The sequence below is a fragment of the Pyrgilauda ruficollis genome, unplaced genomic scaffold, assembly GCF_017590135.1.
Source record: "Pyrgilauda ruficollis isolate IOZ18807 unplaced genomic scaffold, ASM1759013v1 scaffold3, whole genome shotgun sequence".
In the NCBI taxonomy this organism is placed as follows: domain Eukaryota; kingdom Metazoa; phylum Chordata; class Aves; order Passeriformes; family Passeridae; genus Pyrgilauda; species Pyrgilauda ruficollis.
In genome coordinates this window covers 5,720,585-5,739,064 of record NW_024524377.1, presented here as the reverse complement: position 1 = coordinate 5,739,064, position 18,480 = coordinate 5,720,585, and the positions used below count along the sequence as shown (strand labels likewise).

At 44.6% G+C, this 18,480-nt stretch overlaps 1 protein-coding gene across 1 annotated transcript in view; it reads right to left on the bottom strand.

Moving 5' to 3' along the window:
* DPP10 (dipeptidyl peptidase like 10) overlaps positions 1–17,604 on the bottom strand; it is a 243,021-nt gene extending 225,417 nt beyond the window's left edge. Inside the window, exon 1 of the mRNA XM_041473421.1 lies at positions 17,355–17,604. Coding sequence (XP_041329355.1) covers positions 17,355–17,426 — 72 coding nt within the window. The 5' untranslated portion in view covers positions 17,427–17,604. The remainder of the gene's footprint in view (positions 1–17,354) is intronic.
* Positions 17,605–18,480: the final 876 nt, after the last annotated feature.

The following is an 18,480-nucleotide window of genomic DNA, read 5'->3' as shown; positions in this document are numbered from 1 at the left end:
AGCTGAAACCACACACCATGAGCATCAAGAGCTCCAAAGAACCACAGAATTCACAGAATGACTAGATTGGAGAAGACCTTCAAGGTTATCAAGTCCAACCTATTCCTTAACACCTCAACTAAACCCTGGCACCCAGTGCCACATCCAGGGTTTTTTTAAACACATCCAGGGATGGTGACTCCACCACCTCCCTGAGCAGACCATTCCACAACTTTATCACCCTTTCTGTAAAAAAACTTTTTCCTAATATCCAACCCATATTTCCCTTGGTGCAGCTTGAGACTGTGTGCTCTGGTTCTGTCAGTGCTGCCTGGAGAAAGAGACCAACCCCAGCTGAGCACAGGCACCTTTCAGGGAGCTGTAGAGAGTGATAAGGTCACCCCTGAGTCTCCTTTTCTCCAGGCTAAACACCCCCAGCTCCCTCAGTCATTCCTCACAAGGTTTGTGTTCCCAGCCCCTCTCCAGCCTCGTTGCCTCCTCTGGACGTGCTCCAGCATCTCAACGTCCTTCCCAAACTGAGGGGCCAGAAATGGACACAGCACTCCAGGTGGGGCCTCACCAGTGCCAAGAACAGGGGAAGGATGACCTCCCTGCTCCTGCTGGCCACACTGTTCCTGATCCAGCCCAGGAGCCATTGGCCTTCTTGGCCACCAGGGCACACTGCTGGCTCATGTCCAGATGGCTGTCCATCAGTACCCCAGGTCCCTTTGTGCCTGGGCACTGTCCAGCCACACCGTCCCCAGCCTAGAGTGTTGCAGGGGGTTATTGTGTCCAAAATGCAGGACTTGGCACTAGGACTTATTGCACTTCATCTTACTGGACTCTCCCATCCACCCAACTGTTCCAGGTCTCTCTGCAGAGCCCTCCTACCCTCCAACAGATGGACACACGCTCCCAGCTTGGTGTCATCTGCAAATCTACTAATGAAAGACTCAATCCCCCCATCCATGTTGTCACTAAAAACATTGAACAGAGCTGGCCCCAGCACACAGCCCTGAGGGACAGCACTGGTGCCTGGCCCCAGCTGGATGCAGCACCGCTCAGCAGCACTCTCTGGGCCGGCCATGCAGCCAGTTCTGAGCCCAGCACAGAGTGCTCCTATCCCAGCCATGGGATGCAGCTTTTCCAGGAGTGTGCTGTGGGAGACAGTGCCAAAGGCCTTGCTGGAGTCCAAACAGACACATCCCCAGCCTTTCCTGCATCCACCAGGAGGGTCACTTGGTCATAAAAGGATATCAGGCTGTCAAACACAACCTACCCCTCCTAAACCCCTGCTGGCTGGGTCTGATACCCTGGCCATCCTATAAGTGCTGTGTGATGACATTCATGCAATACAAATATCCTCAATACAAACTGTTCCACTGCCTTACCAAGAAAGGCATGGAACTGGCACACTGGACAAGACCCCACTGTGCAGACTGTGGGAAAAGACACACCAACAGGAAGATGCCAGGCCTAGCAAGGCAGATCTGGGTAACCTATTTTGGAGAAAACCTCCCAGCATGGCAAACTTCAAGAAAGGAAGAAACTGCTTACACACACACACACCATCCCAAATTGTGGGAATGGCTCTGAATACCTGGGAGTTGGGCTGTGTGAAAGAGGTGCCTCTAGAAGAACACTTGGGGACCCCCACCACAAAGAAGACCAGAAGAAGGGCCAGCTGGACACTGCAGGAAAAACATGTGGTGGTGAATATAATCTGTCTTTTTCTCCCCACTCTCTCTTCCTATTTCTACCCCTCTCTCTCTCTCACTCCTTGCTGTTAAATAAAATCTGAACCATTGACTTCAGCATATGGTCTCGTTTACACTTTAATTCAGACCCCAATATTATTTCAGGAGTGGGATCCTAACATTATTCCAGCAGATATTCCAGCAGATATTAACACCAATTGGCATCACAGGTGAATAATAACATTAAATTGGTGTCAGAAGTAGGATCATAACACAGGATTTTGGAGCAACCCCGATTTCACAGGACCTGACACAGTTTCTGCATGCCCTGGTCTGTGCCATGGTGCACAGTGGGTGGCCCATCCGTACCATACCTCTCTTCCCAGCCTTTAAATTACCAACACCTTGTCTAAAATATGTGATTACAATAATATAAAACTACCACAAGCTGTTGCAATATTTTCTTTCTATTTATTTCATGGGTGTATCACTATCCAATCCCATATACCACTGTAGGAGCCCTTGACTCTGACCAGCAGCACAGCAGTGAGAGGCAGATTACATCCAGACAACTGGTGGCTTTATTATGTAACATTTCTGAAAAAGAAAATGGGATTGTGTGGTTTATCTTAATGTTCAGGGGCTGGGGATGACTGTATTAAAGTTTTTTAATCACTGTTCTGTTATTCCTCCCAAGACTGGTTTATTCAGCAGAGGACAAGGGGTGTTAGAGGAAATGGTTATTTGCTCTAAGCTGCACTGCTTGGAAGCAAAGGTTAATATGGATCACATCCAGCTTCACCAGTTTAGTGTCTTGTAAGAACACAGAAACTCCTGTAAGGCTGGTTTCTTCAAAGCCACAGCATGGTGAATTAGAACTCAGCTACTCTCTGAGCAGCAGGGCTACCAGTAGTTTCCTTAAGATCCAAGAAAATATCGATAAAATCTCCAACTGAATTTACACAACACATGTCCCAAGATGAAAACTTAAGTAACTCTCAACAGTAGCAGCTACATGTTTATGAGCCCTTCTTGTGTTCTGGGGAACATTTTCAAAGCAACTACCATTGTATCATTTCAAACTGCAACACAAATGTTCACTACCCAAAATGTAAACCCTCCTGGGAAGCAGGTATCATTACATCCAACTACAGCTTGGTTTAGTATCACAAGTGATTTGATGCCTTCATAGTCCCAGATTCAACTGCAAGCACTAGGATAACTTCCAGGAATGTGAGTTTATTTTGAAAGAAAAAGATGAATAATCCATGGGAGAAGCACAGACAATAACCTTTATACACGTCCATAAATCATAAATGCAAGCACAAAAAGGCTTCTCTTGGTCAGTGGCAAAATAATAAAGCCTAAAATAAACCATTATGTTTCCTCCAGAATTAGACTCTTTACAAGTTTTTGAAAGACTCTTTGGGCATGAACCCAAAAAGGAGGAGAAAAATTCAGCATCAGGGACTTGAAATGGGATGAATGCACTCACAGTCCTTGTCAAAAGTACCAACTAGTTCACCTTCCAATTACTGCTTCCAGTGGCTTTTTGCAGCCTCCACCTTCACTGGTCCATGCTCAGGGGCTGATCCCCAAGGTTTTGGGGCACTGCAGCAAAGCAGGACCACAGCAGCTCAACACTTAGCATGGCCCAAACCACAGGAACTTATCCTGGGGTTCAAGATACCAGCAGTGGATTCAGAATGAACTCTCCAAGTCAGGATATACAAATAATTATAACACAGACTGAAATTAATTCATTATATGCATAGAAATATTAATACTCACCAAAAGTCCTTGAGCAAGAAAGGCCACAATAAAAATAATCCTAAAGGTCTGGTTAAATGTTTGCAGCCAAATCACATGGATACCCTCAGCTACTTCCTCTCCTAATACATAAACCTGCTGCCTCTTTTTCCAAATTGATGGAATTGTGTGTAAATATTCTGTTTATGTAGTATTTTTTTTTAATCTAATCATTTCAAGAGAATGAAATGCTCTTCCCTCCCTTCTTGTCTATCTGGAAAGACTCTCCCCATTTCAGAGACAGCCAATGTAAACTGCTGGTAGCTTTGTCAAATCACACCAATTCACAGCTATTTTAGAAAAACTGAAACAGAAAAACAGAAAATGAAGATAACAGTATTAATTTCCAACCACTTGATACTTATCCTATCTATTTAGACTGCAGAAAAATGCTTTTGTTTCCCTCAACGTTCCAATTGCAATTCAGTCTTGGATGACAATTGAAGCCCTGTCACAACAGAAATAAAACTTTCAGAAATGCTTAGAATTGAACTACAACTACTGAAGTACAAAACCACAGAAACAAAATCTTTGGTGCCATGCAGCTGAAGAATTGAGCCCTCAAAAAACCAGCAGCTGCTTTGAACAGAAATAATGAAAGGTTCCACAACCCTGTACACTAAAAAATATGGGATATTTCAGTGACTGTGACAGATTCAGAGCTCTGGGCCTCTGCACCAAGAGCCCTTCAGATGCCCATAAAGGAACAGGCTTTTCCTGGTGAAAACAACTCACCCTCACCCAGATTAACCTCTTGGCACCCTCCAAGTCCTGTTTTTACCAGGAAGTTTTATGCTTGAGGTGAATTTCTAGAGACTCTCACATTTTGTGCTTTACCTACATCAGAGAAGGCAGCATGCTGAATGCATTGCCTTTGGGCATTATCTTAAAAGCCAACTAACTTCTGATTTTTCCCAAATGATGTTAAATCTTGATAAGTGAGAGCTGTTTTCAAACACTTCAAGGTAAGGCACAGACACCTCAAAATCTCAGAAGACTGCAGCATGATCAGAAAGTAGACATATTTTTCATACGTATTACTAAAAACTAAATCCATAAAGTGCATGAAGGGCCCATATGATAATGGATAAGGAATTTTTCTTGTAGCAGAAAGAGTTACAGAGACAGGAATAACAATGAAACAGAGCAAAAAAAACCAAAAAGAAGAAGGGAAAAAAAAAAAAACCAAACAGAAAGGGCATTGCAGTGTCAGGTCGACTTGCAGGAGAATTACTACTGAAAACACTTTCATAATATGGAAATGTTGTCTCCATAGGAACATTCCTTTTCTCTGATGGGATGAAAATTAAAAAAAACTGATTAAAATAAAATACAAAAACAACTTCATGCAAGGTAGGGCAAAAACAAAGGGAGAATCTTTTCCCATGTGGAAAAAATCTATTAATATCACCTGGAAGTTTCTATCTCAGTAGAAAAAAAAAGTGAAACCTTTGCTGATCAAAAAACACCTATTACTATTTCCACTATTTCTCCAGGACCAGTGGAAACTGATGAAGGGTCCCTTAAGATATTTCACAGAGCTCACTATTTTTTCATGGATTTGCCTCAAATGTCCGAGAAATTTAAAGGATTTACACTCTTGAAATGTCTCTTTCTCCAGCAACCAGGGTTCTTTTAACCTACATTGCCTTTTCTAAGCTTTGCACAGATAATTTTGAGCAACTTTGGTTTCTTTGTTATTTACAGAAATTATTAGAAGAGGCCTCAGACCTCTCTGGAAGATGTGAAAGAGAAACTGGAGGGATCCTAGACAGAGGAATGAGCTGTAAGAGGAACAATGCTGAAGGCATGGGATAGGCTGATGAGTACAGGAATGGAAACACAAGACATGCTGGACAAGGTGCCTTTCTGTGTGTTCATATCAAATATCCAAAAATTATGGATGAAAATTGTGGGCCAAAAAAAAAACTACGGACAAAATATGTCTCCAGATCTTCACAATGTCCAAGGAACAGCATCAGAAGAGTACAAAACCTCAGTGTTATTATGGAAGTAGCCCTTTAAAAAGCAGACTCAGAATAATCAATAAATACTTGCGCAGGTGAGCTGTCTCCCACTGACACAGCACATAGGGAATATTCTAAATTTGTGTCTTAGGCATTTCTTTGTTTTTCCTGATAGGAAAGAGGATAATGAGAGACAACACTGGAACCTGCAACAGTGAGGTCTAATTTGCTGTTAGATTTCCAAGACCATTCACTGATTGCTGAACAGCACGTGTAGGGATCCAAATGACAAGGTACTCAATCCAGAGGAGGTAAGACAGGTAAAATTCTTAAAAGGCTGAAGGAGTTCATGCATTGATACTCTCAGTGACTGGAAAAAATAAGGGAAAAAAAAAAAAACAAACCACCAAAAAGAAAGTATGAATGAGTTACTGTGGCCCAGAACTCTGCAGAAATGCATGCACAGATAATTCATGTAACGTATGTGTTTCACACTCCTACTGTTCTGCAGCACTCTGTAAAACCTGCTGTTATTACATGCTATACTGGCATGTCTATTACTTTCCAACAAGAAAATCATTACTTTGGCTTGCCTCCTGGTCTTGCTGAGTTTTGTATAGCTCACCTGGTCATTTCAAAAACACAAACTGAAAAATTGTCTATAAATCAGATACTTGACAGAAAAAAAAATTATTCTGCAGTACTTAGCACAGCCAGGGCTGTACTGCATCAAATTCTACTGCCTGCTTTTTAACAATGCCATCACCTAGAAAAAATGGCACTAATATAATGGTTCAATATTCAGTGTAATGAAGTGGGCTCAACAGCATTCCACCAGTCACAAAAGAGACATTACCGTCTATCGTTTGTGAACAAACTTCCTTTTGTTGTGATTTAATCAACCTTCATTTTTAACCTGCATACATAAAACATTAAATGCTAGAAGCCTTAATTACTTTGAAAAACACCTGAATAATTCAATCTCAAAGCACAGCTTTTTCCACACCAAGAACCTCAAGAAACTCCTTAAGGGCAAAAGCCTCCCAGTAATCTGTCAGCTAAATCCAAGAGCCTTTGTAGAACCAGTTCACTCATTTTCAGTGACTCAACGTTGCTTCTACAAATACTTTTGAATACAGGCTTTGTCTGCCTACTATGTGCAGTGTCTCAAAAGCAAGTCCCAGCATACCAGCTGAAAAAGAAGACTTGCTGGGAGGAAAAACACCTCCCTGAGGTACAGAACAAGTGATCCACCAAACAGATGGAGTCACTCCACTAGGGCTGGGTGGACATTACTGCATGTGCACAGCCCAACATGGACCTGCTAAAGCCACCAAACAGGCGTTTGTGTGTTTTTGTGCCTGCTTTAACCCAACCACCATGCTGGACATTCACAAGGAAGACACGCATCAAGTTGCTTTCACTGCACTAAAAAGGATGTGCGATAAAAAGGAAAAGTCCTTTCCTCAAAATCTTTATAGCAAGTGAGATGCTGTACAACTCAAAATCTTGCTCTCTCAAGGAGAAAAAAAGAAAAAAAAATTGCTCAGTACTTACAGCCAGATCAAGGTCCTAGCATGAGAGTTAATGCCAGGTCATGGATGAATGCTGACCACATCCAGCTGAAGTGCAGCCTTTGAAATCCTTTCCATAGTCACAGCTGCAGCTTTCAGACCCCAGAGTAAATATATATTAAGTTTTGTCAAGTGCTGCATGGAAATCAGTAGAATTCCATACTTCAGTCTGCAGCTCTTCAGGAAAAGTTCTCCTTAGCTCAGATATAAGATAACCTATTATTCCTTCCCTATTACAACAAAGATTTGCAGTAGCATATAAAAAGGAAATGAATGACTTTCTATCATTGTCAAGCAGCAGAAAGGGGGGGAAAAAAAGAGAGATAATTGTAATAAAGGTTTGGTTTTTGTATCTCACAGAAGTTCATTTGTATTGGCCATCAACAATAGTAAAACTCCCAGTAATTCACTGACTCTCCAAGGCATCCCCATCATTCCATCTCCTGCAGACTGCAACCCATTACATTTCCCTGGGGTACCACCTTTACCCAAGGGCCAAAAATTTTTGCTTGGGCATCTTTCTGGAAACCATTTTTCATTTCAAGACATCAAAATGTGTCGAGTTCAAAGCTTACCTCAGCATTTCTATCCCAAGGGCTAAATTGCCTGCCTTGGAAAATATGCTCCTTATTTCACTTTCCTTTTTCCTTTTCTTTCCATTTTATGTACCTATTGTTTCTTGTTATGATTTGTGCAAGATCAGGCACTCAACTGAAGGCAGAGCAGCACCTGGAAGGGACTTCTTACACTGTGTCTGTTTTCTCCCTTAACTGGTCACAGCCAGAGATTTCCACCTCATCCATCCCATCCCTCCTATTTATGTGCTTTGTTTCCACCAAGCTTGTCCCAGCCCACACTTTAGATGGTGGATGTGCTGAAGTCCTGCTTTTAATGGAAATCCAGTACAGTAAAACAGATAACACCATTCCCCTCATTAGGGAAAGTGCTTCCATGTAAATGCGACTATGCCTCATTACTCCATACTCTACTTGAGCACACTAAGCACAACACAGGCAAAAAAAAAAACAAAAACCCTGTGCCTCTCAGGTTTGTTGCAATTTGCTGGCAATTTTGGTGAGCTGCTCCTCTCCTCCTTATTACCAGTGCAAGTTCAAGTTCCTAGAAATGATGGAAAGACTCACAGTGGTGTGAAAGGAACACTCAGCGCTGGGTCCTCAGCATCCACAGATCACTGAAAAAAGGTGAGTGAATAAGAGTCCATCCTGCTCAGCTGAGTCACACGGGATTGTGCTGGCAGCAAGAACAGAGAAGGAATTTACAGCCCAAATCTGCTGGGTTAGATAAACAGGTAATACTAATTCTACCCAAAATCATAGAATTATGCAGATAAAATGCTGCTTTTAGCACTATGAACCACTTCAGAGATAATCATTGAAAGCTCGACTGGATCATACCCAACATTTCTAAGTATGCTCTTTATTTACCATTTTCCTGGAATAATGGTTGGAGAATGGATAGTACAAGAAAATGAGATTAAACTGATTTTCTAATACAGTCTCTTTTTTTCAGGGCTACAAAAATTTTCTAATGTGAGACTCCATTCACAGACACAATCTGTATTGAAATGAATAAAAAATCTTCTACCTGGAATTTCCAGGTTGCATAGACAGTCTTGAGGGCGAGTAATAACCAAATGCCAAAACCCCTCAGCAGGAGCAGCACGTGTTATCCCAGACACCTGTGGGGCTGCTCCACTGGCACAGCAAACACAGACACATGGAAGTGCAACATTTTGGGAGCAGCAACTGCACCCTGAATGCTGACCACTGTGTTTTATATCATCTCAGGTTCCTGCCTGAAGGGCAGAAATCCAGAGCCTTAGACAACTACCAACAACACCAACCTTCCTGCAGCTCCTCTGGATTGTGAGGATACTCCTAAATCTTAGTGTTTTTCTCAGAGAAGTACACAAATATCAGGGAGCCACTGTCTTGCTAACAGACCAGCACACGTGAGCCCCCTCCCCATGGCATTGCTCAGTAGCATTTTAAAAGGCAGTCAGCTTTCCCTAAACGTGCACTGGAGGTCCATCAGGCAGCTCTGGCATTTCAAATTCCCAAAACAACACACCTCAAACACTGACATTATTTCTGAAATTGCAGCCTTCAAGGACCTGCCTAAATCACGCAGAAATGTTGCAACCAGCCAAGAACAGAACAAGGGCTTTTAACCTCCAATTTTGTAATCTCCATTCTCTTTCAAGTTAGTGGAGCCCTTTCAGATACATCCCTCTATGTAGGGCTAGGAAAAAAAAAATCTCAGTTACAAAAGATCATAGGATTTATAGACCTCCTCCATAAACCTTTTGTTTATACACCACTATAAACACTCCTTTTGTTTCCTGCTGTCTATTTCAGATTCTGAGTAGTCCTCATAAGCATCTCAGTGAAACTGAGACCTCTCCACCACCTGTAACTCACTAACCCATTCACGTCAGTATATTTCTGTCTCGGCTGGGGAGGCAATGAGCACTAGTATGTTTGAAAAATAGCAAACAAATACTTACAAAAATGTAAGAAACTGATCCAGTGTTGCAATGGAAAAAAACCTAAGTCATGCAATGTAGTTGTATCAGGCCTAAACCAAGTGAAAAAATAAACCAAAATAATACAGTTGCTTTTAAATATATACATGTATTGATCACCTTCTATGTTTGCTTGATTTCTAGCAAAGAGAGAGCAGCAGAACTGCAAAGCCATACCTGTTAAGTGTTGCAGTAAGGTAGAAAAATTATAAAAGAAAGGCCTCATAAAATCAGGCCTGCTCTGTTAGATCAGTGGCTAGCCTGGCAAGCTGGCACTTTGCAAGTTCCCATGTGAAAGCAATCCTGGTGCGAACAGTTTGTTAAGATAACAATCTATTCCTGGATGAAAAACAACCAGCACCTGCATAAACTTTAAATGAAAACCACTGAAGAAAATATGTAAACAATTTAACAATAGAGAGATTTGACAGACAAGTAAAATACTAACCAATGACTAAACAATAAAGTAATTGGCAAGAAAGCTACTAACCAATTGGAGTCACACACAAAGTCTGTAAAACTGTATAAAAATGAGTTACGTGAAAAAAAAAGGGTTTTTTCCTGTATGAAGAAAATGGAGTCTGGCATGATTGATTCCCATAGTTAAGGACCTGATCTGCACACCTTCTGTATTTCTGGGGGTTACATGGACCAGCTCCAGTGTGATCACAACACCCTCTGAGAGCACCCCACGGGTGCTCCTGTAGCACATCAGCTTCTTTACCTCAGCCTAAGGGAACAAAACTCTGAAACCGCCCCAGGGTGCAAGACAAAATTCATCAGGGTCAGCCAGGATTTGCTCACTGGTTTTGATCCAAACTGAAATGCTACCACATGCTTACCCAACTGCAACGTACTGCAGGCCAAGGGACTCTCCTGGAACTGCTCTGACTCGGGTCACCCAACTTTAAGAGCAATAATGTCTTTATTTAGAATTGTTATTAGACCACTGATTTAAACAGCTCTTCCTTAAGACTCAAAGCTGCAGCACACCATCACTCATAATTAGGTGGACCTATGCTCAAATCCTTTTTCTGAAAAACTCCCCCAATATATCTTAAATGCTTTGATTTAAGCAGGCTCTGAAGCCTTAGGATGGAAAAGGGGGAAAGGAGGTCAGCAGTCTCTGCACCGCCAGGAGCAGAGAGAACAAACACAGGGGATGAATGATCAGTCACACTGGCAGTGTTTGATTTACTTTCTTGCACTTGCCCAGCACTTCAAGCAAGTTTTCCCATTGGCAATTTGAATTCCCTCCATAGTCTCAAAAATAAAACTTCAATATTGGCCCGGTTTGTTTTTTGGAAAGCTACAAAATGCTTTCCTTCCCTCCTCAAAGGAACTGCAAATTGCAAATACTGCCCCAGGCAGTCTAAAATATGCCCCCAAAAGCTTTTATAGAATCATTATTTTCCTTAAATTATCACATTGTTTAATACTCCCTAATTGATTTTCTTAGGCAATATCCTCCAAACGCCAGAGGGGTTTTATCTTATCTATTTTATCTTAGAATCGGTCAAAACTATTTACATTTTCCCTACATAAATAACACATAATAAGTTATGTGGCTGCTGCCAGCAGTGTTAAGAAAGATTAAAAAAGGTCTTTTGGCTTCAGCCTCAGATCTGGAGGTCATCCAGTGTCCTTCCTAATGGATAAATACAGTAATTTATCATCATCAGTCACCATCAGCATTGTTCTTTTTACTATCATATATTCATGGACATCATTCGATGCAGCTGAGTGAAGCGTAAAAGAAGTGCATGATTAAAGTGGAAAGGGACAGAGTTTGAGACATCTGAGATTTTGTGACTAATGCATCGACTTGAAATATGACACAGCTCCTGTAAGACACAAAGACAGCGCCAACAAGTTACAGGCAGGACACAGGCAGGTGTGGCAGCAGGTGAGACTGTGTCTTGAGATGCAATGCTAAAGAAAGTAAAATATGTGAAATGCAAATCTGTACACCTACAAATCCTTCCATAGGTCAGACAAATTTCAAAACTCCATTAGTTAAAAAACAAAACCAAAAACAACAGAACAAAACACAACAGGAACAACAATGATACCCCTCTAGGGATCACTTATTGCATTGTTTACTACCACCATGGGAAGAGAGTCTGTGGTCACATTTGCGTGTCACTAACACATGCATATGATCTCCAAATGCCTCCAAGTTATTAAAAAGTGCTAAAAAGATGGGTTTCAAATTTGAGAATAACATCAAACAGCATAGCTCTTTGCTTAAGGAGTTCCTCCCTCTTGTTAATTATCAAAATAGTTTGCCTGAAGCAATACTTTCAATTGGAAGATGCTGGAACAAAACACAGACAGGGTTTATAAAAACAGCTAATATCAATATGAATGTTCAAATATCTGAGGCTACTATGTAACCTACAGCATGCCTGCAAATCTTTCTAACACAGAAGAGCCAAAATGATTGCCCTGTTTCACAGTTTTTGATTTACTGCATTAGGTAATTCTTTTAATCCACCTGCAAGCAGAGGGCTCTGCATGCAGGAAAGTCAGGTGCTGTATGATGCTGCCCAAGTTCCCACATGCTGTTTTGCAAGAAAGGCACACTGCAAAAACCATCAGAACCATGAGGGGAGGGTACCAAGAGCAAGAGAGCATCAGCAAGACCACCCTGCCCTGTGTCCACCAGCAGAGACTTTTTGTGCTTGTGCCCCAGGGCAAAGGCTGGATAAAGGACTGGAAAGGTCTTGGTGGAGTTTTCTGCATTAGCAAAGTGAGTTTCAGACACTCTTTGGACATGCATCACTTGTGAATTTGAGAGGTGCAGAGAAATAGCCCCACGTGCTCTGCAGACACTGAAACTCGTGTGGCTCAAGCTCCCCGAGATCGTGCACGCACTCAGAGCAGGTACCAGATGTCCCTGACAATGTTCCTCCTCAATTACCTTCAGGAGCATCTCACCAAAACCAGATCCTGCTCACCCCTGCCCAGTGAGAGCAGAAGACAAGAACTGCAGTGAAGGTGGAGGACAAGCCTCAGGCTTTTTGTGCCAATCACCACCATCGGTACGCGGCTGAACTACATGGAAACAGTCACCAGGCAGGAGAAAGTGAGTAAAGGCCACATGTACTGTTTGAAAGATGACACATCCTGTGCCTTCCTCTAGAATCTGAATCCTGAACAATATTACAAACCACCACAGGTAATACATTTTCCTATGAGCTTCTTGTGAAGCTTGTCACACAGTCCACAGGTACTGCAAGCCTGTAATCCCCTTGCTGGATCCAGCACAGATATAGTGTGGCCTCTATAGGGTGTAAGAAAAAGAATTTAGAAGTTTAAGTTAAGATTCAAATGGTAACTCTTTATGAAATATTCAGGGAATAATGATATAACCTTATTTCACCACTACTATTGGCTTTTCTTACCTACAGCTTGTGACATTGTGTTGAACTTTGTTGAAACCAGTAAGTTGGGTAAAGAGCCACAACAAAGCAAGGTAAAAGTTCCACCAGGCTGGTAAGCAGGAAAAATACAAATCACTTTGGATTATTCACTAGAACTGGATTTCTTATTTCAGCATGAAGCCAGCTCTGCACACAAACAGCAGTGAGGGACATGAACTTGACCACTTGACTAAATCTTTCAAGTACTGCAACTGTTGTGTGTATGTGATTAAGAGTTCAAGTTTCTTCCTGACCCATCAAGCTCAAACTGACCTGAGTGGGGCAAGGGAGAGCCCTTTCACCCTGATAAAACCTCATTAAGGTGAATATTGCTCTGGACAGACACAGCTATCCATCAGTGTTTTTAACCACTACAAGATCAGAGTCTGGATTTGGGGGGGGAAAAAAATGAAGAAAGACATAAAAAAAAATTATTTTGTCTTTACTCACTGAAAAAATAAAACACAGATTATTGTCTTTTATTCAGATGTACTTTTAGAATGTGCAACTTGTCTGGTGGCCACCAAAACTGGTCCTGAGACAGAAAAAGTCTACTCCTGAAATCAAGACAGTCAAGCAAACAGTAGCCAGTTGTCCTTGTGTTTTTCACTAAACATGTAATTTAAATGCTTACCAAATAATGTCCCAATTTAGTACAACACAATGTCTGATTTGACCTTGCCTGTTTTAAGAAGAATAATGTAGTAGATTCTAAAATTATATATAGCAAAAAACCCCCAAAAAACAAAAAGAAAAAAAATAAAAACACCAAACAGCAACAAAAAAATACAAAACAAAAACAAGCAAAGAAAAAAACAAAACCAAACTACTTTTTTTTCTGCTTTAAAATCAATTTTAAAAAGACATCAGGTTGGGAGAGTTAAAGAGGCTCAGGAGAAAATGATTATAAATTTCAAAGGTCTGTCTTCTGCACACACAAAGAACAGCGAGTAGCACCAGGTGGTGTAGATCATCTGGCTTCTTGTAAACAGACTGAAGACTCACAAAGGTAATACCTAGAGGAATTATCTTAGTTTTTCATCTGCAATGACAGAAACATTCATCAACCAGCAAGTCATTCAGGTACATTATATTTTTCAAATATGTTGTGTCCACTGACTACCAAATGGTTGTGCCTTCTGAAAAAGATCACTAAGCATCATTGTCCAAGACACCGAGACAGTTCTTTAGAGCTACAAGACAAAAAACACTCATTTTTGTCCTCTAAGGGGAACTGAAGGAGCCACATTAACTCCTGACACAGCGCTCAAGTGACAGAAGTCTGAGCACTTGGATAGAGCATTCCAGAAATACAGATAATTTACAGCTATTTTCTATTCTGCAGATATATCACCTGAACGTAAAACTGTAATTTTTGCAATAAATATGACTCATCATTCAGCAGCGAGGTGAGAATAAATCTGGCTAATTTATCAAAGCAAATGCCAAAACATCATTAGCACTGTTAATGGAAGTTGTTATTGGATGCCTTGTCCCAGGGGAGCCTTGGTTTAAAAGTACTATCAGAGGAAGTGTTGGATATGAAGTTGTATCCTATTATTCATAAGGTGATGGCTGTGGATGCTTCAGGCAGTCAATCCAAGCTTTTATATAAAGTGGAGAATTAGCCAGCATTAGCCTGCTGTAATCTGAAATTCCATCCTAGGTCACAATCCTATACATTTACCAGAAATGCTTCACCTTTGGTATGATTGCTCTAAGAAAAGTCTAAAAACCAGACTTTGGAAAAAGTAAAACCAGACTTTGGAAGAGGAAAGAGATTTACATTTAGAAGATCTTGTTACAACTCCTTATTGTTTCTAGGACTTTCTACATCTCTACCAGAAAAGATGTGCTGGTCCTGCTGCCTCAGGAAGCCCTTCTCAGAGCAGACACCTCCTTGTTATAAATAGGCCAATAAACTCCAGGTGTCAAATGTGGTGACACTCTAAGTTCACACAAGCTCACTAGCAACATGCAATGTGAAAGGTGAGTACACAGAGATGGATTTATTGAAGGCCCCAAGAAGGATGCATTTCCCGTATAAGCAAGCCCATGAGAGTGCTGTGGGGTGTGGAAAAGCAGAGTGAACATTTGAACCCCTTTTCTTCTTGCCCCCCATGCTCATCACAGCACCAGCTTTGCAACTGCAACCCTGAAAAGCCAACAAAAAGCTTTGAAACTGTAATATTCTTTTGTCAGGATCCCAGCCACATCACACTGCTGCACCAAGAATGGTTTCCAGCACAAACCTGAAGTCAGACACAGCCTCTAGTCCATCCTTGCCCAGGGCTGAGCGTGTCCCCCAGATCTTGGCTGCTGCAGAGGTGCATGAATGAACATCCACAATCCTGGCCTCATTCTGCACAGAGCTCACTGCAGGATTCAGAACTCTGTCCTTATGGTGGGCATTTCTATTCAAACCCACAGAAAGACTTGCTATCTACTAAAAGCAACATTTTGCATGCCATGCTGTTACATACTGCATGATGTCCCTGCCAACTAAGACAACAGGCAACCAAAGCTGATTCAACATCAACTTTAATCAAGAAAAGCAAACTTGGTCTGAAAAACCCAATCCAAATAGACAGGACTTCCCACCTACACTTCATTCAGCCAGGCCCGCAGACAAATCAGTGGCTGCCACATCCACCACTGAGGGAGGCTGAGAACTCCAGAGCACTCAGGCAGTCATATTTCTATATTTGGGATTAAACTCTTAATATTTAGTGTGCTTTAAATTGATACCTTACTGCTGTTCCTCATTACAACCTAAAAAAGCAGTCAAACTGGTAATTTTTTTCATACAATATTAATCCTGCTTTGAAAAGATTTCCACCTCCAACAACAATTGCCAATTCAACACCTCTGAACTGAATATAAAGAAATAGAGATTGGTTAAGTTCAAGTACTTTTTATTACATCTAATAGCAGTATCCCTCTAAAGCAAAACAATGTCCTTGAAATTTATGAGCTCCATGAACCTCTGAGCCTATTTTAAATGATCTTCACTTTTCCATAAATTCTGCTATTTGCACAGAATTTAAGCACTGGTGGAAGTCACCCATCTATTTCAGATCATGTAACCTATGCAATTAATTTATTCAAGAAGGATCAAATGTATTATTTCACCAGCACTACAAGAAAATGTGCCATAGTGCACACATTTTTGAGCAGAGCACAAATTTATTTAAATGAATGGGTTCACTGATACTGGACTCCTCAGAGCTGAACGTGCAGCCTGGCTGTGCTTGCAGGACTGGGTACTCAGGCTTGCTAAAGCAGATCTGAGCCCAGCAGCTTCCACTGCTGCCGTTTTTCACCCAATGCGAGTGTACCGAAGGAAAGCTCAGCTCCGTGGATGGATGTAGCAGAGAACGAAAACGTGAAATGCAGCTCCCCACGTCCTGCCAGCCCGTTCAGCGAGCCGGAGTTCCCAACCAAAAGCGGCGCGCACGGACAATGTGATGTGCAAAAAACCCCTCCGCTGGAGTTCGCATAATTTAAGGCTCCTGGGGGAGAGGGAGAGCTGAGCCCACAGTGCCGAGGGCAGGTGCGAGGCTCCGGCTCCGGCACGACCCCCGCCCCGCCCCGGCTGCCGGAGGCTCCCCCGGGGACAGCCCCATCCCTCCCGGTGCCGTAGATCCTGTCGCCCGGGAGCATCAGGCGCAGCGATCTGGTGATGAAAACTTCGATTTTGTGAGGATGACATCCAAGTTCGGCTGCTCCCCGGTACCATCTCTCATATGCCGCCCGAGACTCGAAGCGAGCCGGTGCCGGGAGACACCGCTACCGAGAGCACCCGCCAGCCTCAGCCCCGCCAGCCCACGGGGCGGCACCGTCGGGCCAAGGGACGTGACCGCCGCCCGGCCGCTGCCAAAATCCCCCCGGGAAAGCTCCCCGGCCTCCGGGGCCGCTCCCTGCCTGCCCCGGGCGGAGCGGGCGGCGATGAGGAGCGCCCCGCACCGCTGGCAAGCCCCGGCCGCTCCCGCGGTGCCACCGCTGCTCCCCGCGGCCAGGGCAGCATCCCCGCCCGTGCGGCTCCCCCGGCGTAACTCGCAGGGAAGCGGAGCGCAAACTACTGCGGGACCCGCTGCCGCCGGGGCCGGGCTGACCGACAGCCCAACCCCGATGCGGATCCGGACCAGGCTGGGACCCCTCCGGGCGGCCCCGGCGCATCCCCGAGACAGCTCCGCGGGGCTCCCTCTTCCCCCCGGCCGAACCGCCCCGAGGGCATCCGTGTCCCCCGTCTCCCTCCCGCACACTTTTCTCCAGCTCCGCACAACTTCTCCGGGACGGCGGCCGCTCCCCGCCCCGTCCATCCCCGGCCCCTCGGCGCCTCCCGCCGCGGGTCGCACCTGGTCGGGCTGCGGCGGCGGCGGGTTCCCCCTGCCGCCCGGGTGCGCCGGCTGCTCCTTCATGGCTGTCATCGCAGGGGCTCGGCGCGGCGCCTCTCACTGCTGCTGCGGCCCCGGGCACCCCTCCCTCGGCGCCAGCCGCATGACACCAGCCTCCCCTGGAAGTGGCGCGGCGGAGGAGGAGGAGGAGGAGGAGAAAGAGGAGGACGGGCGGGGGGCGCGGAGCCGCCGCCGCGGCAGCGCCGCTACCGCAGTGCCCGGCGCGCCGGTGCTCAGGGGGCGCCCGGCCCCGCGAGAGACCATCCGAGCCCCCGCCACGGGGGCGTCGCTGCCGGCTGCGGCGGGGCCGCGCCGCCGAGACCGCCCCGCGACCGCCCCGCGGGGACCGGCCCCCGCCGCTGCTGCCCCGCCGGAGGCGGCAGAAAGCACCAGAGGGGCTAAAGGGAAGGAAAGGGTGAAGGGAGCCCAGCTACGCCGCTCGCTTGCTGGAACGCTTCTGGTGCCAGAGAGCTCCGGACTTGCCGGCTGGGCAGGAGCTGTCCCGCCGCTGTCCAGCCCCGCCGCTGTCCAGCCCCGGCAGGGCGTTTCAGCAGAGAGCGGCCAAAGGCGCATCTCTCCGGCTCTGCCGGAACGAATGTTGCCAGCCCCAGCCTGGGAGGCTCGGTATGGGCATCACAACTCTGGTTTGCACCAAGATACATCTTGGGAAGCCCGAGGCTGTGAAAGGGGTTCCAAGGACCGTTTTAGCTGAACTCTGCACAGGAGGTCCTGATATGGAACCAGAAAAAAGGAGAGCATCAGGGAAGACCATAGGGATCCAGTTTACCCTGCGTCCATATCATCAGGTAGCTTCAAGGGGTGTTCTACGTAAGGATGAATGAAGGAGACCATCTCCAGTTTGATCCTGACCATCAAGAAGTAAATGGTTGAACTGTGAAGACAGATGCTGACCCCAGGCGTAGTGAACACAAGCCTCTGTAAGGGAAAAGAGCCTCAAACCCAAGCAGGTGGAACACCTTGGCTGGGGCTGGGCTGTTTGGTAATTCGGGTTGGTTTCACACCCAGCACTCAGGAGGAGGAGAACACAGGACTGTCTCCAAGCAGGAGATGGAGCACTGGGATGGGA